Raw genomic sequence first — 25,318 nt, 5'->3', positions numbered from 1 at the left:
ACTCCTGCTCACCCTGTTTGACAGATGTCCTAATTAATGGCAATTCCTGCTCTCATTTCAAGTCTCTGTGTGGAGTCCAGAAAGGTGCCTTAAATGGGACATAGTTGGAATGGAGGCAATTGAGAAGCATTTGTAACTTTAAAGTTACAAGAGGGAGTGACTTAGTGTCTTATTCCTCTTTCATGCATTACTTCTAAAGAGACTTCTTATCTTTCTCACGCCTGCCCCACTGACACTTTCCTATTGACCTCTATTTTGCTGTAAAATGTGAAAAGTATCCTGGAACCAGAATGTGAAGCCCAGCTCTGCCTCTGTACATTTGAGTTCCAAAATTATAGCTGGGATTTTCCTTGCTTGTTGTCCTTCTAGCATGATTCTTGCAACCCTGGTTTTCTGATGGCCCACCTCTGGTGGTGGTGGAAGGGAGGGGAAGCACCTGGTTCTGTACTAGAACACACCCCTTGGGTGAGTGAGTTGTGAATTTGAATTCTGCTTGGGAAGGTCCAGCACCCAGTTCCTCCATTTTCTGAGTCAATGAATTGCTGAACCATTCTTTATATAGTGGACTTTGCAATTAATAAAAAATTAACTAAATTTTAATTAATAAATTTAAAAAAAATTAAGTAAAAAAATGAGACTATTTATACTATAAAAAAATGACATCTATCTTCCCACCACATGCCTTCTCTTATCTTCCTTTTTTTTTAAATAAAAAAGGCAACCAAACAGCATCTTCCATTAATTATCATCTCTAAAGTATAACACCTTACTTACCTATCATATTGTTACAAGGATGTAAGAGCCATTTCCAATGGCATAAAAGCCCTCTTGACTGGGCAAGGTGAGATATGTGAAAGATAAAGCTAAACAGTGTTTTACAGTGTCTAAATTATTAATCCAGAACCTTCTTATCCATCAGGAAATTGGCTGGTGACCTTTTGTAACGTACTTCAGACCCTGTAATTTCAGAACATAATCTGCTTTTGTAATCAAAGGGAAATAATTTAGTTATCTTTAGAGATTAAATAGCAGCAGAGCCTAGACCTGTAGATGTTTTCAATCACAGACAAAAATGATAAAGCAAAGTGGGAAATTCTTGGCACATTTGCACATTTGAATTCATTATGTGTTCATGAGACAGTCTGACTATGACAGTCCTATTTTCAGACTTCTAATGGTTTTGGATGACCCGTGACTTGGGTGGGTCTGGAATATCTGTGGTGTGAATTCCAAACTGAAACATGTCTCTCAAGCCTGGGTAAATACTTAGACTGGATATTGTGAGCATACCCCTGTCCTGTTCTCTTCTCATGCTCTGAGCTAAGTGTCACTTGGCTGAGAAGAGGCAGCTTGTGGGTGGCAGTTCTGTATTTCTGCATTTCATAGTATATTACCCTGACATAGCATCTTAAATTAAGCAATACAATGTACCTCATCATTGCCACCACTTCAGCAGGATGAGCTGAAATAAAAAATTTTGTTTTTTTGTAGGTAGGGATTAAGTAAGAAACAATTAACTGTAGTTTAGATGAGTACCTTTCTTTATTTTCTTAGAAAGGTGTAGGTTACCACTGACTGGAAAGTCAAGAGAAGGATTATATTTCCTTCCTAACCTTTGTAAGGATCCTTCCCTTAAGGGTCCTTATGATGTAATGGAATGAAATAGAAATAAATGAAATAAAATAAAAATATTAAACTGATACCAGCTGGAATATGAGGACTATTCTGCAATTCAGGATTGTATATATTTCCATGGAATGATCAGTAATGCTTGCAAGACCAATGCCCTGATCCTGATTTGTCAGTATCTCAGTAAAAATTGTGAGACTCCCGAGTCCCTTAGAATTGGGACCTAGTTTAGTTTTGGTGTAAGCTGCTTCTGAGCCATGGGAAATAGCTCGATGGATCCACAGGGATTCCTTCTGATGATTCCTATCAGTTTAGTAATGCAACTCTTCTCTACACATCCCTTACAGTTAGAGAACTGATTGCAGATATGTTCCCTTACTGACCTTTCTGCAGGTGTCTTCTTGGCTTTGGAATATATAGCTAGCTATTTTATTACATGTATATCTAATAAATATAATACATAAATATAATACATAATATATACATATATATGTATAATACATATATATTTATATACATATATGTATTTATATATAATACATATATATTTATGTTTATATACAATATATATATACACAATGCACATATAACATATATATAGTACATATATATTATATATAAATATTAAAAATACATATATATATAAAATACAGCTTGAATATTTACTCTGGGTGACTGTCCAGTTCTGAATGTCTGGAGTGGGGATATCTGAAGAGCCCTGGCTATCACAAGTTCTTGGAACTTTTTCTCATGCATTACTCAATCAATAATATCAGCACAGGGAGTCCTCCTGTGTTCATGAAACTCAGAGGCAATTGCTAAGAAGTCTTAGAAGAGTCATGTACCTCTTCACAGAAGCTGATACATGGTTCTTAAAACATTTCTAAGTCCAAGTCTAAGTGGTAAATTTTAAACCTAAACTCTGTAGGTAGGAGTACACTGCTTCTGAAGAAGACAGAATGTGTTGCTGTAGAGCTCAGTTTTTTCAGGTCAAGTTTGTGCTGAAGGCTTGGATTTCATTCCATTGGCCAGTTGGAGAAGATCCATCAAAGCAGGAGAAAAGTAGATGGATGGCTCTTATTTCTTTATCACCTTGGGCTGTGACACCATTTGACCTCAAGAGACTAAGTAGGGTCAGGCCAGCACTTGAAAGAGACTAATCTGTATTTTTTCCCCTGTAGGTTGTTTTGATAAATTGTTGGGCTAAACTATTACTTCTGAATTAATGCTGCCCTAATCCATTAGCAAAACACTTGGAAGATGTTTTGTTACTCTGTGTTATTTCTGAGTGAGTCTGAAAATAGAGATACAGAATTCTATGCTTTTGACAGCTTTTATGTGGAAGGGTCATTTTGCTTCTGGTTTTAACCACATTTTACTTCAGGTACCTTGACAGTAGTATCTATTTAAAAAAAAATAATATTTGATTCAGCCTGTTTGTCTTTTCTGCTTTTTTCTGCATTTTTAATGCTGTTTAACAGTGCCTGTGTCTTTTCCCTTTTTATTAGTGGAGAATGCTTTAATGTAGGCAGTATCATTAGTTATGCATTGAGAGCTTTGACATATGCTATTAATTGATGGAAGATACTCAGCTGAATTTTAAGGGCATGGTTTCCTGATGGAGCTCTATACTCCCAAGTATGATTTTATGTGACAGCTGATGTAGAAGGAACAGCCAATCATGTAGCATGTTTCTAAACAGGTACTGAATTTCTAGGCATTCTAAGCAAAAATTGTGCAGACAAAGATAGCCTAAGGCCCATTAATGAGATTTGCTTCATTGTTAAAGAAATAGATGCTGCAGTTTGCAACTTGCTCCATTCTGACTCAGTCCTTTTCCTGTTATTTTCCTTCTGCTTTCGCTCCCTTACTTGAAGGACTTCTCCAACTCTGTCTCAGCAAAATTCCTTTTCTTTCTTTAGGTTTTGATCTAATATGAGACATTTCATTTGACATTTGGATGTGTCGGCAAAATCTTCTGGTTCCCTACACAAGATTTTGCAGCTTGACATACATTTCTGTAATCTGCCACTGACTTCTAAACTCTGTTCTTACATATCATAGAATCATAGAATAGGCTGGGTTGGAAGGGACCTCAGAGATCATCAAGTCCAACCCTTGATCCACTACCGCTGCGGTTACCAGACCATGGCACTGAGTGCCACATCCAGGCTCTTTTTAAATGTCTCTAGGGATGAAGAATCCACCACCTCACCGGGCAGTCCATTCCAGTGTCTGATCACCCTCTCTGTAAAAAAATTCTTTCTGATATCCAGCCTAAATCTCCCCTGGTACAACTTAAGACTGTGTCCTCTTGTCTTGTTGAAAGTCGTCTGGGAAAAGAGACCAACTAGCAGTTCATCTCTTTGGAAAACTATGTTCTTATTTCAGTTGTAATGATGATGATTTCATTGCCTTTCAAAATGATGATTACGGCATTTTCTTAATGATGTGGTTGATATAGTGCAAGATGTATCAGCAGGATATGACTTTTCTCCCTCAGCCCTAGTATTAACTTAAACTCAAGGGAGTTCAAAGAACATGCTTCAAAGACATTAGACAATACTTAAAATGTTTCAAAGGGTGCTGTAAGAAGCCAACCCCATAAGAAGAAAGTCTTAAGAAACACAAAGACATTAAAATTCTATTTCAAGAAGAATTTTGGAGCATCTATAGATGGGAACTCCTTTGGATACAGAAGTTCAAGACCAAAGGATCACTATCTGTTTCACTACCAAAAATTACCTCAGTGTTACCTGAGCGGGATCAGAGTGTCTCATCTTAAAATAAATAAAGTTCTAGCAACTAAAACTGCACTGGTTTCTGTGTATATATGCTCATGCAAAGATACAAATAGGCTGAAGAAAGTCATTCTGTGTAGATAACACTTCCACACCTCTCCAAACCACAGAAGAGGAGTGAGGGTAAACCTGGTCAAGCCCAGAAAAATAAAGAAGGGAGGAACCTGTCCTAGCAGATCTTTAAGTTGGGAGAGTTTAGTATTGGTTCTTTGAGTAATATTGCTGGAAATGCCCATTTATGTGCTTTCATTCTTCCAAGAATTAAGAGACAGGTTAATTAAGCCTCCTCTTGTCTTGCCTGACCCAGTTCTACTGAATAGTCAGTTTTTGTGGTCTTAAAATCCATTCAATGAGTCACAATTCCGAGAATTTTTCTTCCTGAAAAAGAGAGCATGTTCTATCACAGAGATAAACACTTCCATGAGGATAACTCCCTATCAGATTTTTACATCTGCTACCAACAAACTATTTTGCTGAAAGTACCAGCAGAACTTTCTCCATGTTTGCGGGTTTAAAAAGACTTGATCTCACTTGAATTTTGCGTACTCTGATAACAATTTTCTTGTTGCTTGAAAGATTTCCCACTTGTTCATTATTTTTTTCTGTTCTGACTGCTTTGAAGGCACTTAGAGAAAAATTCACCTCTTTCCTTTTGTGCAGTCTCAAAGAAGTGTGATTATTCTGAAAGATAAGGCAGAAAATGGAAAAGTGCTTTTCATAGTCTGAAGGAAAACTTCTATATAATTCAGCAAATGTGACTAAAAGTCTGCACTCTTTATACTGTCAGCACTCTTCATCAGAAGATGAACATTCTTCATCAGAATCATTAGCATTCTGGTCCAGATAAAATTTCTTACTAGGGTTTGGCAGCGTATCTCACATGTGATGTCTCTGATGAAATATACTCAGTGCTTTTTGATTCTCCACAATAGTGAGAGCTTCTTAAGGTGAAGACAAAAATACAAAAATTAGGTAAACTTCTCCGTATAAGCCACCTGGGGGAGTACCAAAAGCATAAAATGGCCAAAGCTTTAAATGGTGTTATTAAGCAGCAGATTTGGCATTCTTCTTTTAGGGGTGAGCACAGTTTAGCTGAGGGTAGGGAGCAGTGGTCTATGAACTCTGTTAGTGTAAGTGCTCTGCAAACCTTCAGTAGAAAGACTGCTGATAATGTAGGGAATAGGTGGGAAATGTTTATTGAGCACTCGAGGAGTAGCTGTAATACTGCTGAAGTTTTATAGATCTTCTGGCAGAAGCTTTATAAGTTAAGACTTAATAAGTTACAGCTTCTCAACAAAATTGGATCCAAAACAGATGTCCAAGGAGGAAGAATCAAGAAAAATGGTTGTAATTGGGAGGTAATAGAAGGAATAGCTTTTTACTTCCCCAGCAACTACTGATCACGGAACAAGATCAGACTGCTCTAAGCAGTTAGAGAAGATTAAAAGCAGACTATGTCTGGTATGCCTGGAAGCAGGATGATAGATTAAATACACTTACAATATGTGTAATGAGACAGCTTCATATTAATTCTTTCATAAGAAAAGATTAATTTTGCTCTGGTGCAGCATTTCTCTGGCACTTAAATCATATTTGTGCTGAGTTCCCTGCTTGCAGGCACCATGAGGCATGTGCTTTCTCTCAACATCAGAGGCTTCCAGAAGACATAACGAGCTGCCACATACTACTTCTTTTCTAACATCTTAAGACTTCATAGCTTCAGTGTTGAGCATTTTATTTAAACTACCTTTATAAAATTATACTGTGAATATTTTAAATTTTCTTGCATTACTGAGGGTGTTTATTGGTTCTTTTTGTGGTTGTTTTTTTTTTTTTTTCCAACTTCCAGGTTATTTCTTAGTGTCAACATACTAAGATCAAACAGGAACCTTTCGATTTTTTCCCCATTTTTGTTGCTATTCTGATGCTTAGATTAAGTTGAGCTACATGCTTAAAGCACTGGCTAATGAGCCTAAGCATTAATGTGTTTTTGTTTGGTATCATCTCTTTGTTCATGTCCTTCCATCACAAGGAGAGGAGAAAGACTTTGTCAGTAGGTTATGGCACTTAAATACTGAGGCATATGGCAAAGCAAATGACAGCATTTGAGGCCATGATCTCCTGTGACAGCAGCGATTTGGGAGGGAAGAAAAGATGAAGAATCTTTGATAGACCAATGTGTTTTATGCTGATGAAAACATAAATGTTCTCATGTTTCATAGCCATTTGGCTTGCAGTCTCCATAAAGATCCTAATCTTGGTATCTGTGATTTCCATGGTAACTGCAGGCTTTATACAGGAACTCTGTTTTGGCCAAGATTGTAGCCCAATTATCTAGATTTCTAGCATGCTTTCTAGGAGGCATAGCTTGTAAACATGTTTTGCTGTAGCTAATTTGCCAAGAGATCATAGCTGGCCATGAAAGCAAATTTCCTGTGAAAACTTGGAATGATTCTAGACTTTGCTAAGACAATACTCTGGAAAGATGCTTTAGCTAATCTCTTTTTTTTTTTTTTTTTTTTTTTTGGTAACATTGTGGTGCAGCTTTGTTTGATGATGACAAAACTGAGACTGGCTTGGTATTCAGCTAAAAATGAATACTTTCCTGTTAGAAGAGTCATTTGGGATTATGCTAGCTATCATAAATATCCTTCCCATAGCAACAGGGATGGCATTCAGGATATCAAGCCAACTGGAAAGAATCCCTGTGACAGGGCTCAGTTGGGATGGGTGGATAAGCTTTCCTGACAACAGTAGTGCTTTCCCTCCTGGTTGTCATAATTTGTGTTGCTAGGATCTGTTTCACAAGTTTTGTGACAGACTTGTAAATGATACTGTGGCTCCTTTTGTTTACTGGCAAAAAGAACTATAATTTAGGGAAAGTATAAAAGGGCATGGAAAAATAATAAAAAATCCAGGCATACAAGACCCTGAGTGTCTGTAATGGGGCAGCTGTTCTTGAAGGGAAAAAGAAGTTTAAAAATTTCCTTTGAATTGCTGAAGTGGAAAGCAATATATGGTAACATTCCACGTCTTTACTTTTTGTGAGCTTGGATTATTCAGCAAAACAGGAAAGAAATGATTTAATCATAAACCAAAAAGTTCAATCAAAATTTGGGAGGTTTCCCATGAATCGTTCTAACCAGTTATGGGGAAATGTATTTTATTCACAGATGTAATTCACATTCTTGCTTCCAAATCATCTTTTCAATATAAATTCGCAGTTTCCTTATCAGCCCACTCAGCCTGTTTGACCTTTTATACTTTTGCTTTCAGGGGGAAAAAAAGACGAACAGATAATTGATGAAATCATGAGAAGGAGATTTTTTCCTGCTGTTATAACTAATAAGCCCTGGGAAGGCTTTCACTTTGCTGGCCACGAGATAAGAATTACAGAAGCCACTGATTGCTACGGGGCAGTCGTCTGGCCATCGGTACAATATTTATGCAGTATTGTTTTTTTTAGTTTTGGGCTATACTAGAACTTCTGTTTTGCATGATGAATACATTTTATTGTTAGTTATAAACCCAAGGAAAACATTCTTTGCTTCTCTGTCTCCATTCTGCAAATTCAAAACCTGAATTTAGCCTGGTTTAGTATGGATTCCTGGTTCTCAAAGCTTAAATGGTATTTCTTGTTTGTGCCCCTATCCCACAAAATGTATGATCGTGTGTTTCCTCCTCACCTACCAGTAACTTTTCATCCTATTAGCTAGTTACAAACATATTTTGAAGGAAATATGCCTGTCTTATGATGATTACAGAATCACAGAATTGTCCTTGTTGAAAAAGACGTCTAACATCACTGAGTCCAGCTGTCCATCCAGGAAAAAACCAAACAAACCACTGTGCCCACTAGACCATGTCCTCAAATGCCACTTCTACATGTTTTTTTCATACCTCCAGGGATGGTGACTCCACTACCTCCCTGGGCAGTCTGTTCCAGCACCTAACTACTCTTTCAGTAAATAAATACTTCCTAATATCAAGCCTAAACCTCACCTGAAGCAACTTCAGGTTATTTCCTCTAGTCCTATTGTTATTCACTTGGGAGAAGAGGCCAACACCCACCTCACTACACCCTCCTTTAAGGCAGCTGTAGAGAGCAATGAGGTTTCCCCTCAGCCTCCTCTTTTCCAAAGTAAACAATCCCAGTTCCCTTAGCCTCTCCTCATAAGACTTTTTCTCCAGACCCTTCACCAGCTCCTTTGCCCTTCTCTGAAGCTGCTCCAGCACCTCAGTGTCCTTCTTGTAGTGAGGGGCCCAGAACTGAACACAGCACTCGAGGTGTTGCCTCACCGATTCTGATTACAGGGACACAATCACTTTCCTTCTCCTGCTGACCACACTATTCCTGATGCAAGCCAGGATGTGTTGGCCTTCTCGGACACCTGGGCACACTGCTGGCTCATTTTTTATTACATTTATTATGTTACATTTCTGTATATTTTATAAATATGGATGGCTACATAGCAGGCAGATCCAGGTTGTGGAAAGAGTGTGATGTGAGCTCACAAGGTATTAGCACTCATAGAAGCTACTCAACCTACTTGTGTGAGGAAGAAATTCACCTTGTAAATTCTGAGACATGGGGAAAGGTTTAGATGGAGCTTTCAGTTTCTTAAACAACTCAAAATCTAGTGGGACAGAACTGTTGTCCTTGGCTTTTGATAAAAGAACCATCAACATGCCCGCCCTACAGAGAGCCTTCTTCAAGGTTTTGAATCTCTGCAATGCAGCTAAGGTGCTGTTTTGAAACAAGAGTGAAAGAAACTACTGTGGTTTACTACTGATTGTAGTATTTTTAGAGAATTATGGCCATAATTAATCTGAGGAGAGTTAGAGTACTCCATTGTTTTGAATTCCAAATGACTTTCCTTGTCTTAGCAAGCCTGGACAAGTAATTTATGCTGTATCTGTTGGTGGCCTCAGTGCATGTCTTTGATGAAAGGTTATCTGACTGATTATTCACACAAAATCATGGACTGTTCTGAAAAGCATATTTTTTTTCTAAAAAGGTTTAGCCAGATTTGCTGTGGAAGGAAGGCAAGGTCTGTGTCTTTTCATTATTCTTCCTTTGTATTCCATGCTGCAGTATTTGAACTCTACCAAAATAAGTCATCCCAATTTGTTGAGAGGGCAGAAACTTTAAGAAAAGTAAAGTTTCTGCATGTTTCATGGAAAAAAAGCCAGAATTCAAAGTTTCCCTAATTTAGCCCACAGAAATTTTGATCCTGCAAGCCAGTTTCTACAACAGAACATGGCAAAAGTCCGAGGGAAGAAATTATAGAAATATATGGAACTAGTAGGAAATCTTAATATAATGTGATTTTAAATGTCAGTCAAACATCAGATGCAATCTTAAGGAACCTGGATTGAATTAGTCCTGGTGCTCAGGCTTACTTCTATTTCAAAGCTTTGTTGATTGTGAGATATAGGTAAGTTTGCATAAAAGGCCCTTCTCTTTTTGCTCTGAATTAAGAAGTAGAGAGAAAAAAAAATGTTTTAATTACTAGCATGTCAACATTGGGTCAATGTTCCTTCTGCTTCTTTCTACTTCTTAATGGATTAGAAGTAAAACTAGGAGCATAGTTTTGCAGTGCCAGATTGACCCACTAATTGCTTTTTCAAATGGTGATCTATATTGCAAGAGGATGTGGCAACCATCATATATATTTGTTAGTGGACACTATATCATTATCTGAGTACAGGAAAAATGTGGGAGATGAGCTGGAAACCATCTCTGTCAGAGGAATAAATTTAGCAATTTCTATTTCAACAGTGAACTGAAACTCACTGGTCAGTGTGGGACAGGACAGAAAAGCTGCAGAGCCTTAATTACAGTTTCTAAATGCATACATATGAGTCAGTTGTAGAGGGCTCTGTGGCTTTGTTTGCTATAAAGGTTTGCTGTGCTTAACAAGATAAGCACAGAGGACCTAAAAACAAACTGAAAGAACAGGGTACATCTATTGTTCCCTTTTAAATCACTGCAGTAATTAATTATTGTTAGAAATAAGTAACTATTAGAAGAGCTTAATGACAGTTACTGTGGATTTTCTTCTCCAAGCTGTCCCTGCATCAAGATGTCTTTGTGAAGGACGTGTTTTAGCTCAACCAGAAGTGTGTGCTGTTATAAGCAGGAATTGCTGACTGGAATTTCATAGCTCATGTTATGCAGCGTGACAGATTAGATAATTGTGGTCGTTCCTTCTGGCTGTAATGCTTTGCAAGCCTATATTGAGGCATGTTGTGGCATTTATTTTGTCAGCCCACAGAGCTCAAAGTTCATAGCAAGCTGTGATCCTTTAGGAACATCACTTGAATTAATGTTGTTCATTTAAAAAGACATGAAATTACAGAAGAATTTTTTTTTTGCATGCTTTTAAATGACAATGCATATTTAGTGAAGGGTTTTATTTCATTTATTTGCTCAGTATGTTCATGGATTCCCTCCCCTACAGGCTCTTGTTCTGTGTTATTTTTTGGAAACTAATTCTAAACAATACAATTTGGTTGACAAAAATGTGATTGAAATTGGAGCTGGAACTGGGTTGGTCTCCATAGTAGCCAGCTTACTGGGTGAGTACATGCCAGTGCTTTTATGCTCATGGAAACATCTCTCAGATGAATACTGGAGCACAAAGGAAGTGGCTTAGAAAATTCTGATGTTTGAAAGTTTCTAAGAGCAAGAAAAAGTAAATTCCAAAAGGCTTATTTGGAAACCTGATGTGTTAGTATTTTCTGTGAAGCTGTGAATATACTGATGCAATAAAGGAGGTCCTAGTAGATGATAATGTAATGAACAGTGTTAAACAGGGGACCAAAGTGAGAAACTTGTAATCTCACAGGACATTACTGGCAGCCAGATGTAGGTGTGACCAAGCATCATGTTCCATTGACCAAACAGCTCTTGGATGCCAGGTCACTTTTTTTTCTATTTATGTTCAGCGTTTTCTTTCAGCAATTGATCCTAGACTTTTCTCCTGCAGACACTGTTGTATTTTCTCTCATACAAGCTTATTTTTCCTCAAGAGGAATCCAAATCACTATTTTCGGCATTTTAACAGAATCTTAGCTTTCTATAGTCTGACAAATCTTCTTACTATGTGAAAAGGAAAGAACCCGAGGCAATACTTAGACCTCTTGACTGTTTTTTTAAAGTCAGTAACTGGTGTTCAATCCCTGTTTGCTCACTGTACTTTTAACCAATATGGTATCAAAACACAGCAAGTACCTGATTTCTCCCCACCCATCCCCAGCTGCATTTGATGGCAATCTGTAGAGTAGAACTACCAGCAACAAAATACTTATTTTGAGCTCAATGTCTAAGAGCTTTTGGGAGTATTTTTTTGGGAGTATTTACAGTTCCCCCAAGTGAGAGCTACCTGTTAAAATCAGTTCCTTGTGCAGTGGCTTTTGTGAATGTGTTTTATACTCAAGTTCTGAAGTATACTCTAAAATTACCTTTGTTTTCTCCCTGTCACAGGTGCTCTTGTGACTGCCACTGATTTGCCAGAGCTGCTGGGAAACCTTCAGTACAATGTTCTCCAAAATACAAAACTGAAGTGCAAGCATCAGCCTCATGTTAAGGAGTTGTCCTGGGGAATTGATCTGGAAAAGAACTTCCCTAGCTCTTCCTGTCACTTTGACTACATTATGGCTGCTGATGTAGTTTACCACCATCCCTTCCTGGATGAACTTCTCCTAACTTTTGATCACCTGTGCAAGAATGACACTGTTATTCTGTGGGCTATGAAATTTAGGCTTGACAAAGAGAACCAGTTTGTGGGCAGATTTCAGACTCTGTTTGACTTAGAGGTGATTTCTGATTTCCCCAGTTTGAACATAACCTTGTATAAGGCGATGAGGAAAGGCAGGATGAAAGTCAGATCTTCCAAAGTGGTGGTCTGAAAGAGAGATACAGGGGGTGACAGTTTCAGGTTTTTTGCAGCTTGTTCTCTCTTTAATAGTTTCCATGTTAGAAGCTGCTGGCACTTGCAGGAATGAAATTTTTGAAGACAGCTAAAACAAAACATCAGATTTCTAGTGCATCCCTGATGAATTCTTAAATTCAATTTCATATTAGCTTTATACAGAGAAGAAACATCTTTGACGTTTTCTTGACTTTTATGTGCTAAGCTGACAACACTAATAAGTTTTACAAGTTTTACTGGTATTGTTGAGATGTGTAACGAATATTTCCAATAACTTTCAATTGCAGCTTTGATCAGTCTCATAAGATCAACCAATCATTTAAAACTTAAGCCTATGATAAATGTTTGCATTTAAAAGTTGTCATGTCAAATCTGATTTTTTCCCATTATTGATATCCTGTGAATCCTTCCTTGGAATGGTCTTTATAGGACACTAAATTAGATGAAAAAATCCCCCACCTGGGAAATATACTGCCATAATAAAAAGACAGAATTTACTAGTTACTCGTTGATTTAACGATTATGCTTTTTTCCCCTTCCATTTTTTATTTAGATTCAGGGATTCTGCAGCAGACAGTCACACATACGAGGCAAGAGGGAATTAGATGTTTTGTTGCTGCAACAAAGGTCTTGAATAAGAAGAGTACAGCTGCCCTTTGCAAAGACTTTGAATTCTTGGAGGTCTGCCCCTCCAAAAATAGACTCTTATGTGGATCTCAGGGAACAACAATATAAAAAAAAAACCAGTGGCCATCAAGAGAAGACTTCTGCATTGCCTCTGGTCATGGTTGGAGGAAGAAGACTAAACTGGCCTGACATGGTGTGGCTGAGGCATGGGCAGGCTTAGATGTTTATTTTTATCTTTTTAGATGGACAATCAAAATACTTGTCTCCTAGCTACGCAGTACTGTGTGTTCCTGTTTTAATGTGCTTGAAAGCCTATCAGAGCACTGTCATTTGGGAAGACTAATAAAACGATTCTTTGAACACTCAACATTTTTTGATTTTGTTTAGAACTGAATCTGAGAGAACTTTGAGTCCCTTGTGGGCTAGAAGCCCAGCTCATGTGGTAATGACCACTTGAGCTTTATCACCTCTGCTGTAGCAGGCACTTGCTTTAGTAATATTGAAGGCTTAGAAATCTGTCAATCCTTATCTTTTTTAGCTCCTCTTTGTAGTCCCTCCAGGAATTTTTTATATATTGTCAATTTGGAGCACTTTTTTTTTTATGGTGTCTTCCAGAACATACTACTGTTTGTATCTTCTCTTGTGATGGATGCTTGTTACTCGCTTGGCTGCCTGGCACAAGTCTGGGGCACAATGATGATAAATAACTGGTATAACTGGATTGTTGTCCTACTCCCAGTCAAACATTTGGGTTTTCTGTCACAAAAGTTCTCAGCATAGTGTGAGCTGTCCAGCTTTGTCAGTAGGAGCTGGGAATCCCATGTGTGAAAGGAGGAGGTGAAGATAATTGGGGGTGGAAGATGGATGAGCACATGGCGGGAGGGATGAGGAGATGAGGGGAATAGTGCAGAGAAGAGGTAGCTGTAGGGAAAAGGTGAGAGAGAGAAGATGTGGCAAGAGTGATACTGACTTAAAAAAGGGTTAGGAACCATATCACAAGGGCAGGTTCTTTCTTGCTGCTGACTGTATGGGAAGCATCCTTGGTGAGCCATGGAGGTAACACAGAAGTAATAATGGAATCACTTGGGTTGGAAAAGACCTTTTAAGATCATGATGTCCAACTATTCACTAACTTCTGAGCCCAATGATAAACCATGTTCCTAAGCATCACATCTGCACGTTTTTTTGAACACCTCCTGGGATGGTGATTTAACCACCTCCCTGGGTGGCCTGTTCCAGTGTTTAATTACCGTTTCCATGGAGATTTTTTTTCTAATATCTAATCTATACCTCCCCTGGCGCAACGTGAGGGCATTTCCTCTCATCCTGTCACTTGTTACTAGGGAGAAGAAGCTGACACCCAACAGGCCAGGACATGAGAAGAAAGGAAGCTGAGTACATTGACTCTGCTTTCTGACTGTCTAGCTGGAAGATCTTACGTGAGGTTTTGGTTTGAACATTGTTAATGGAAATCTTTCAGAGCTCATTTGTTAGTTTCCTGTGACAAGGTTTGTAAGTAGAGGTCGGGTCTCTTATTGAATCAATCAGTATGGTCAGAAAATAAGACTCTATATCAGCTTGTATAGAGCTGATGTTTTTATGCTTACAGATGTTTTTATGCTTATGTGCTTAAATCATTACAGCTGTAATAAAACACAGCAACAGAAAAGGTAATATTTTTCCCCACATCTTGTGTAGCAGTAGTTCAGTTTATGTGAACAGAGAAGCAAACATGGATCTCTGCCATGTCTAGATTTCCTCTCTCCCCTCCCTTTCTCCTAACTCACTTGCAGCCATCAAATGCACTGTGGTTGAAACTGTAATCCTTGCATCCCAAAGGGGCATCTCTGTTTACAAATGTGTCACGGATAAATGGATTTGCACTGTAATTAATGGGTAACAGCAAAAGTATCTTGTGAAGTCTGGAGTGATGAAGGCTAAGGAGGAAAAGGACAGCTATAGTGAAGTAGTTGAGTGGAATCAGTTTTAAATAGCTGTTCTGCTGATTAGACCTCCTATCTGGGCCACAGGCTGTCCCCTGCTGAGCTCCTGCTGAAGACAGAAGGAAATGTGTTTGTAGAATGGATTCAGGATTGTGCCTTTTAGGCCCCCAAACCTGTTAATATTTACTGTGCTGTAGCATCAGTCCTCTTTCTCACAATTCTGTCTAGCATTGCTGTGTGCAGGTTCCTGGGAAAACCCTGGTGACTGGATGCTCTATTGTACAGCCCCCTTTTGTCGTCTGGGATTTCTGGGTCAGGATCTATGGGACAGGATCTATGGGTCAGGATCTATGGGGCAGGGGGGTCCCTATAGGGCCGGGGGTCGCTATGGGGCATCCCCCATGGGTTGGGGGAACCCCCTGGGATTGAGGGGAACCCCTTGGGATTGAGGGAGAACCCCCTGGGATTGCGGGGAATAGAGAAGGAGGGGTGGGGGTTGGATTTGGGGGTTCTCTGGAGATTGAGGGGGGGTCCCTCCAGGGTCCTGGGTCCCTATGGGGCAGGGCTGGGATCTGTGGGGCAGAATCTGTGGGGCAGGGGGAGCTGTGGGGCTGGGATTGGGATCTATGGGGCAGAATCTATGGGGCTGGGGCAGGTTCTATAGGGAGGGATCTATAGGGCCCGATCTGTGCGGTGGGATCTATGGGGCAGGGGGGGATCTATGGGGCAGGGGGGGATCTATGGGGCAGGGGGGGTCCCTCTAGGGTGGGATCTGTGGGGCAGAATCTATGGGGCAGAAGAGTTCCTATGGGGCAGGGTTGGGTTCTATGGGTCCAGGGAGGAATCTGTGGGGCAGGGGGGGATCTGTGGGGCAGGGGGGTCCCTATGGGTCTGGGGGTCACTCTGGGGCAGGGCTGGGATCTATGGGGCAGGGATTGGGGTCTATAGGGAGGGATCTGTGGGGCTGGGGGGTTCCTATAGGGTGGGATCTATGGGGCAGGATCTATGGGGCAGAATCTGTGGGGCAGGATCTGTGGGGTGGGATCTGTGGGGCAGGATTTCTGGGTCCAATCTATGGGGAGAAATCAATAGGGGCCGGGATCTATGGGGCAGGATCTGTGGGGCGAGAATCTATGGGGCAGAACCTTTGGGTCCTAAGTTCTGGGTCTGATCTGTGGGTCAGAACCTCTGGGTCAGGATCTATGGGGCAGGATCTGTGGGTCCAGTCTATAGGGCAGGAATCAATGGGGCAGGAGCCATGGGGCTGGATCTATGGGTCAGGATCTGTGGGTCAGAACCTCTGGCTCTGGGGGGATCTGGGGGTCAATCTTTGGGTCAAGATCTATGGGGCAAAGATCTGTGGGTCAGGATCCATGGGTTGGAATCTATGGGGCCGGGATCTGTGGGGCAGAACCTCTGGGTCAGGATCTGTGGGGCAGGATCCGTGGTTTGGGATCTATGGGGTGGGATTTGTGGTTTGGAATCTGTGGGGCAGAAATCAATGGGGCAGAATCTGTGGTTTGGGATCTGTGGGGTGGGAGCTGTGGGTCTGGGATTGGGGTCTGTGGGGCAGGATCTGTGGGTCTGGATCCATGGGGCAGGGGTGGGTTCTATAGGGTGGGATCTATGGGGCAGAATCTGTGGGGCAGGGATGGGATTTGTGGGCCAGGATCCATAGGACAGGATCTGTGGGTCAGGATCTATGGGGTGGAATCTGTGGGGCAGGAGCTGTGGGGCAGAAATCAATGGGGCTGGGATCTATGGGGTGAAATCCGTGGGTCAGAACCTCTGGGTCCAATCTCTGGGTCTGGGGGGGGGTGTGGGGTGAATCTATGGGGCAGGATCTATGGGTCAGGATCTATGGGTCCAATCTATAGGGCAGGAATCAATGGGGCAGGAGCCATGGGGCTGGGATCTATGGGGTGGAACCTCTGGGTCAGGATCTATGGGTCAGGAGGAGCTGTGGGGCAGGGCTGGGATCTATGGGGTGGGATCTGTGGGGCAGGAGCTATGGGGCAGGGATCTCTAGGTCTGGATCTATGGGGCAGAATCCCTGGTTTGGGATCTATGGGGTGGGATCTCGGGGTCCAATCTCTGGGTCTGGGGGGGATCTGGGGGTCAATCCATGGGGCAGGATCCATGGGGCAGGGATACACGGGGTGAAATCTATGGGGCAGGAGCTGTGGGGCAGAACCTTTGGGTCGGGATCTATGGGTCAGAATCCATGGGGCAGAAATCTATGGGGCAGAACCTGTGGGTCAGGATCTCTGGGTCCGTTCCATGGGGTGTAAATCAATGGGGCAGGATCTATGGGGCAGGATCTGTGGGGCAGGGGGGGATCTCTGGGTTCAATCAATGGGGAACAATCTATGGGGCAGAATCAGTGGGACTGGGATCTATGGGGCAGAACCCCTGGTTTGGGATCTATGGGGCAGAATCCATGGGGCAGAACCTCTGGGCCGGGATCTGTGGGGTGGAATCTCTGGGGTGAAATCAATGGGGTGAAATCTCTGGGGCCGAAGTCCACGGGGCAGAGATCTATGGGGAGGAACCTCTGGGTTGGGATCTGTGGGGCAGAACCCGTGGGGTGAAACCTGGGGGTCCAATCCATGGGGCAGGGATCAATGGGGTGGGAGCTGTGGGGCAGAACCTCTGAGTCCTGATCTGTGGGGCAGAATCTTTGGGTCAAGATCTATGGGGTGAAAGCCTTGGTTTGGGATCTGTGGGGCAGGATCTGTGGGTCAGGGGGGTCCCTATAGGGCCGGGGGTCGCTATGGGTCAGGATCTATGGGGCTGGGATTGGGATCTATGGGGCTGGGGGGGGGGTCCTATAGGTCTGGGGGTTGCTATAGGGCAGGATCTATGGGGCAGGGGGGGATCTGTGGGGCTGGGGGGTTCCTATAGGGTGGGATCTATGGGGCAGGATCTATGGGGTGGGATCTCTGGGTCCAATCTCTGGGTCCGGGGGGATCTGTGGGGCAGAATCTCTGGGTCAGGAATCACTGGGGAGGAATCCGTGGGGCAGAATCTCTGGGGTGGGATCTATGGGGCTGAAATCAATGGGGTGGAACCCGGGGTTTGGAATCTGTGGGGCAGAAATCTATGGGTCGGGATTTTTAGGTCCCATCTATGGGGCAGAAATCAATGGGGCAGAATCCATAGGGGGGAATCTATGGGGTGGGAGCTGTGGGGCTGGGATTGGGGTCTGTGGGGCAGGATCTGTGGGGCTGGATCTATGGGGCAGGATCTATGGGGCAGGATCTATGGGTCAGGATCCATGGGTCAGGATCTATGGGGCAGGATCTATGGGGCAGGATCCATGGGTCAGGATCTATGGGGCAGAACCTCTGGGTCAGGATCTATAGGGAAGGATCTATGGGGCAGGATCCATGGGTCAGGATCTATGGGGCAGGATCTATGGGGCAGGATCCATGCGTCAGGATCTATGGGTCAGGATCTATGGGTCAGGATCTATGGGGCAGGATCTATGGGGCAGGATCTATGGGGCAGGATCCATGGGTCAGGATCTATGGGTCAGGATCTATGGGGCAGGATCTATGGGTCAGGATCTATGGGGCAGGATCTATGGGGCAGAATCCATGGGTCAGGATCTATGGGGCAGGATCTATGGGGCAGGATCTATGGGGCAGGATCTATGGGTCCAAGCTGTGGGGCAAAAAGTAATGGGGCAGAACCTCTGGGTCGGGATCTGTGGGGCTGGGGGGGATCTCGGGGTCCGATCTATGGGGCAGAAATGAATGGGTCAGGGATCTATGGGGCAGAATCCGTGGAGTTGGGATCTGTGGTTTGGGGTCTATGGGGTGAAACCTGTGGGTGCAATCTATGGGGCAGAAATCAATGGGGTGGAATCTATGGGGCAGAACCCCTGAGTCCTGATCTGTGGGGCAGAATCCATGGGGCAGAACTTCTGGGTTGGGATCTATGGGGCAGGATCTATAGGGCAGGATCTGTGGGTCTGGATCTATGGGGCAGGAGGAGCTGTGGGGCAGGGATAGGATCTATGGGGTGGGATCTATGGGGGGGAATCTATGGGGCAGGGATCTCTAGGTCTGGATCTATGGGGTGAGATCTGTGGTTTGGGATCTCTGGGGCAGAATCTATGGGGTGGGATCTCTGGGTCCAATCTCTGGGTCTGGGGGAACGTGTGGGTCAATCTATGGGGTCAAATCTCTGGGGTGAAATCTGTGGGGTGGAATCCATGGGGCTGGGATCTATGGGGCAGGAGCTCTGGGTCCATTCTATGGGGCTGGGGGAGTGTGGGGGACGATCTATGGGGCAGAACCTTTGGGTCAGGATCTATGGGGTGAAATCTATGGGGCAGGATCCCTGGGGAGGGATCTATGGGGCAGAACCTCTGGGTCAGGATCTATGGGGCAGGGGGGTCCCTATAGGGCCGGGGGTCGCTATGGGGCAGGATCTATGGGGCTGGGGGGGATCTGTGGGGCTGGGGGGTTCCTATAGGGTGGGATCTGTGGGGCAGAATCTATGGGGCAGGATCTCTGGGTCAGGATCTGTGGGGCAGAATTCAGGGGTTGGAACCGATGGGTCTGGGATCTATGGGGTGAAATCAATGGGGTGGAATCTATGGGGCAGGATCCCTGGTTTGGAACCCACGGGGCTGGGATCTGTGGGGCAGAACCTTTGGGTCCAATCTATGGGGCAAAATCCGTGGGGAGGGATCTATGGGGCAGAAGCCATGCTTTGGGATTTGTGGGGCAGAATCTGTGGTGTAGGATCTATGGGGCTGGGATTGGGGTCTATAGGGAGGGATCTCTGGGGCAGGGGGGGATCTGTGGGGCAGGGGGGTTCCTATAGGGTGGGATCTATGGGGCGGGATATATGGGGTGGGATCTATGGGGCAGGATCTATGGGGCAGGGATCATTTAGGTGGGATCTATAGGGGGGAATCTATGGGGCAGGATCTATGGGGCAGGGATCTCTAGGTCTGGATCTATGGGGCAGAACCTCTGGGTCGGGATCTGTGGGGCAGAGGCTGTGGGTCGAGGTCTGTGGGGTGGGATCCGTGGGTCAGGGATCCATGGGGCAGGATCCGTGGGGCAGAACCTCTGGGTCGGGATCTGTGGGGCTGGGGGGGATCTCTGGGTCCAATCTATGGGGCAGAAATCAATGGGGTAAAATCCATGGGGCAGGATCCCTGGGTCAGGAATCTATGGGGTGAGCTCTGTGCTTTGGGATCTCTGGGGCAGAACCTCTGGGTCAGGATCTGTGGGGCAGAACCTGGGGTTTGGGATCTCTGGGGTGGGATCTGGGTTTTGGGATCTCTGGGTCAGGATCCATGGGTCAGGATCTATGGGGTGGGATCTCTGGGTCCAATGTGTGGGTCTGGGGGGACTTCTGGGTCCAATCTATGGGGCAGGAATCAATGGGGCAAAATCTCTGGGTCAGAACCTCTGGGTCCAATCTCTGGGTCTGGGAGGATGTGGGGGTCAATCTATGGGGCAGAAATCTATGGGGCAGAATCCGTGGGGTGAAATCTGTGGGTCAGGATTTATGGGTCCAATCTATGGGGCAGAATCTGTGGGGCAGAACCCGTGGGGTAAAATCTATGGGGTAGAATCCCTGGTTTGGGATCTGTGGGGCAGAACCTCTGAGTCCTGAGCTATGGGGCAGAATCCATGGGGTGCAATCTATGGGGTGGGATCTATGGGGCAGGATCTCTGGGGCAGAAAGCAATGGGTCAGAGATCTATGGGGTGAGATCTGTGGGGCAGGGGGGGGATCTCTGGGTCCAATTTGTGGGGCAGAACCCATGGGGTGGGATCTATGGGGCAGAACCTCTGAGTCCTGATCTATGGGGCAGAATCCATGGGGTGCAATCTATGGGGTGGGATCTGTGGTTTGGGGTCTATGGGGCAGGGGATGTGGGTCTGGGGTCTGTGGGGTGGGGGGGGATCTGTGGGGCAGGGGATGTGGGGTGGGGGATGTGTGGGGCAGGGGGGGATCTGTGGGTCTGGGGGGGGGTCTATGGGGCAGGATCTGTGGGTCTGGGGTCTGTGGGGCAGGGGCTGTGGGTCTGGGGTCTGTGGGGCAGGGGCTGTGGGTCTGGGGTCTGTGGGGTGGGGGGATGTGTGGGGCAGGGGGGGATCTGTGGGTCTGGGGTCTGTGGGGCAGGATCTGGGGGGCTGGGGGGGATCTGGGGGGCAGGGGATGTGGGGCTGGGGTCTGTGGGGCAGGGGCTGTGGGTCTGGGGGGGATCTGTGGGGCAGGATGTGTGGGTCTGGGGGGGATCTATGGGTCTGGGGTCTGTGGGGCAGGATCTGAGGGGCTGGGGGGGGATCTGTGGGGCTGGGGATGTGGGTCTGGGGTCTGTGGGGTTGGGGTGGATCTGTGGGGTGGGGGGGATCTGTGGGTCTGGGGTCTGTGGGGTTGGGGGGGATCTGTGGGGCAGGATGTGTGGGTCTGGGGTCTGTGGGGTTGGGGGATGTGTGGGGCAGGGGATGTGGGGCTGGGGTCTCTGGGGCAGGGGATGTGGGTCTGGGGTCTGTGAGGTTGGGGGGGATCTGTGGGGCAGGGGATGTGGGGCAGGGGATGTGGGTCTGGGGTCTGTGGGGTTGGGGGGGATCTGTGGGTCTGGGGGGGATCTATGGGGCAGGATGTGTGGGTCTGGGGTCTGGGGGGGATCTGTGGGTCTGGGGGGGATCTATGGGGCAGGGGATGTGGGTCTGGGGATGTGGGGTGGGGGGATGTGTGGGGCAGCCCCATAGCCCCCTCCCCAGCCCCGTTCCGGGGGTCTCCCCAGGAGTTCTGCTGGGTGGGGGTCAGGGTGGGGGTGGGGAAGTAGAGGAGGTCGAGCTGGGGGGAAATGGGGGGGGCTGGGACCCTGCAGGGACCCCAGACCCAGAGAGAGACCCCTGGACCCAGAGAGAGACCCCAGACCCAGAGAGAGACCCCAGACCCAGAGAGAGACCCCCAGACCCAGAGAGAGACCCCAGACCCAGAGAGAGACCCCAGACCCAGAGAGAGACCCCAGACCCAGAGAGACCCCAGACCCAGAGAGAGACCCCAGACCCAGAGAGAGACCCCCAGACCCAGAGAGAGACCCCAGACCCAGAGAGAGACCCCAGACCCAGAGAGAGACCCCAGACCCAGAGAGACCCCAGACCCAGAGAGAGACCCCCAGGACCCAGAGAGAGACCCCAGGACCCAGAGAGAGACCCCAGACCCAGAGAGAGACCCCCGGACCCAGAGAGAGACCCCAGACCCAGAGAGAGACCCCAGACCCAGAGAGAGACCCCCGGACCCAGAGAGAGACCCCCGGACCCAGAGAGAGACCCCAGACCCAGAGAGAGACCCCAGACCCAGAGAGAGACCCCAGGACCCAGAGAGAGACCCCAGGACCCAGAGAGAGACCCCAGACCCATAGAGAGACCCCAGGACCCAGAGAGAGACCCCAGACCCAGAGAGAGACCCCAGACCCAGAGAGAGACCCCAGACCCAGAGAGAGACCCCCGGACCCAGAGAGAGACCCCAGAATTTGGGGGAATTTGGGGGATTTGGGGGAAAAATGGGGGAAATTGGGAAAATTGGGGGTTGGGGGGGTTGGGGGGATTTGGGGGGAAATTGGGGGAAAATGGAAAAGATGGGAAATTGGGGGGTTTGGGGGAAAAATGAGGGGAATCGGGAAAATTGGGGGGTTGGGGAAAATGGGGGGAATTGGGGAAAAAAATGGGAAATATGGGGGATTGGGGGAATTGGGAAAAATTGGGGGGAATTGGGAAAATTGGGGGATTTGGGGGAAAATGGGGGGAATTTGGGGCCATTTGGGGGCATTTTGTGTGAGGTTGGGGCCGTTTTGGGGGCGTTTGGGGCCGTTTTGGGGGCGTTTGGTGCCTCAGTGTGGCCTGGGGAGACACCAGAGACCCAAAACTGACCCAAACGGGACCCAAACGGGACCAAACTGAGCCAAAAGGGACCCAAACTGACCCAAACTGACCTGAAATGGACCCAAAACGGACCCAAACTGACCCAAACGGACCCAAAACGGACCCAAACTGACCCAAATGGGACTCAAAAGGGACCAAACTGACCCAAACTGACCCAAACGGGACCAAACTGACCCGAAAGGGACCCAAACTGACCCGAAAGGGACCCAAAAGGGACCAAACTGACCCAAACTGACCCAAAATGGACCGAAACTGACCCAAACTGACCCAAACGGACCCAAAAGGGACCAAACTGACCCGAAAGGGACCCAAAAGGGACCAAACTGACCCAAACTGACCCGAAACGGACCCAAACGGACCCAAAACGGACCCAAATGGACCCAAAGTGACCCAAACGGGACCAAACTGACCCAAACTGACCCAAAAGGGACCAAACTGACCCGAAATGGACCCAAAAGGGACTACACTGACCCAAAAGGAACCAAATTGACCCAAACTGACCCAAAAGTGACCCAAAAGGGACCCAAAAGGGACCCAAACTGACCCGAAACGGACACAAAAGTGACCCAAACTGATTCAAAAGGGACCGAAAAGGGACCAAACTGACCCAAAACTGACCCAAAACTGACCTGAAACTGCCCCAAATCCCTGACCTGCAGCTGCCCCAAATCTGCCCCAAATCTGCCCCAAATCTGCCCCAAATCTGCCCCAAATCTGCCCCAAATCTGCCCCAGAACTGACCCAGAACTGACCCAGAACTGACCCAGAACTGACCCATAAGTACCCACAGATCCTGCCCCCCAAGTGCCCCCCAAGTGCCCCCCAAGTGCCCCCATCCTGCTGGGATGTGGGGCAGGATCCATGGGTCAGGATCTATGGGTCAGGATCCATGGGTCAGGATCTATGGGTCAGGATCTATGGGTCAGGATCTATGGGTCAGGATCTATGGGGCAGGATCTATGGGGCAGGATCTATGGGTCAGGATCTATGGGGCAGGATCCATGGGGCAGGATCTATGGGGCAGGATCTATGGGGCAGGATCCGTGGGACTGGGAGCTCTGGGTCCAATCTGTGGGGCACAATCTATGGGGTGGAATCTGTGGGGTGAAATCCGTGGGTCAGGATGTCTGGGTCAGAACCTCTGGGTCAGGAGCTATGGGGCAGAATCCATGGGACAGAAATCAATGGGGCAGAAATCAATGGGGTGGAATCTGTGGGTCAGGATCTGTGGGTCAAGATATGGGGCAGAAATCAGCGATGGCGCAGGATCCATGGGGCAGGAGCTGTGGGGTGGAATCCGTGGGGAGGAATCTATGGGGTGGGATCTGTGGGGCAGGATCTGGGAGGCACAATCTATGGGGCAGAACCTCTGGGTCAGGAATCTATGGGGTGAGCTCTGTGGTTCGGGATCTCTGGGGCAGAATCTGTGGGGTGGGATCTCTGGGTCCAATCTCTGGGTCTGGGGGGACTTCTGGGTCCAATCTATGGGGCAGGATCTATGGGTCAGGGATCTATGGGTCAGGGATCTATGGGGCAGAACCCATGGGGTGGAATCCATGGAGTTGGGATCTGTGGTTTGGGGTCTATGGGGTGAAACCTGTGGGTCCGGATCCATGGGGCAGAATCTGTGGGGTGGGCTCCTTGGCTCCAATCTATGGGGCAGAAATCAATGGGGCAGAACCTCTGAGTCCTGAGCTATGGGGCAGGAGCTATGGGGTGAGATCTGTGGGGCAGGGGGGGATCTCTGGGTCCAATCTGTGGGGCAGGATCTATGGGTCAGGGATCTATGGGGTGGAAGCCGTGGGTCTCATCTATGGGGTGGGATCTATGGGGCAGAATCCATGGAGTGAAATCTACGGGGTGGGATCTGTGGTTTGGGGTCTATGGGGCAGGAATCAATGGGGAGAAATCCATAGGGCAGAACCTCTGGGTCAGGATCTATGGGGCAGGATCTGTGGGTCCAATCTATAGGGCAGGAATCAATGGGGCAGGAGCCATGGGGCTGGGATCTGTGGGGCACAACCCCTGTGTCCTGATCTATGGGGCAGAACCCAGGGGGCTGAGATCTATGGGGTGGGATCTGTGGTTTGGGATCTATGGGGGGGGGGGGAGTCTATGGGGAGAAATCTATGGGGCAGAATCTGTGGGGCAGGATCTATGGGTCAGGATCTATGGGTCAGGATCTATGGGTCAGGATCTATGGGGCAGGATCTATGGGGCAGGATCTGTGGGGCAGGATCTATGGGGCAGGATCCATGGGTCAGGATCTATGGGGCAGGATCTATGGGTCAGGATCTATGGGTCAGGATCTGTGGGTCAGGATCTGTGGGTCAGGATCTATGGGTCAGGATCTATGGGGCAGGATCTATGGGGCAGGATCTATGGGTCAGGATCTGTGGGGCAGGATCCATGGGTCAGGATCTATGGGGCAGGATCTATGGGGCAGGATCTATGGGT

General features: G+C 46.5%; 1 protein-coding gene across 1 annotated transcript; it reads left to right on the top strand.

The window, feature by feature from the left end:
- Positions 1–370: 370 nt before the first annotated feature.
- On the top strand, positions 371–13,361 carry LOC139790642 (protein-lysine methyltransferase METTL21E-like). Its single transcript, XM_071732517.1, has 4 exons — positions 371–465; positions 7,707–7,864; positions 10,895–11,012; positions 11,920–13,361. Exons 2-4 carry the CDS (start codon positions 7,742–7,744, stop codon positions 12,342–12,344), a joined length of 666 nt encoding a protein of 221 aa, XP_071588618.1. The 5' UTR covers positions 371–465; positions 7,707–7,741; the 3' UTR covers positions 12,345–13,361.
- The last annotated feature ends 11,957 nt before the right edge of the window (positions 13,362–25,318 follow it).

The sequence above is a fragment of the Heliangelus exortis genome, unplaced genomic scaffold (assembly GCF_036169615.1).
Source record: "Heliangelus exortis unplaced genomic scaffold, bHelExo1.hap1 Scaffold_111, whole genome shotgun sequence".
Classification (NCBI taxonomy): domain Eukaryota; kingdom Metazoa; phylum Chordata; class Aves; order Apodiformes; family Trochilidae; genus Heliangelus; species Heliangelus exortis.
The sequence above is the reverse complement of the archived record's forward strand: the minus strand, read 5'-3'. Positions and strand labels throughout refer to the sequence as shown.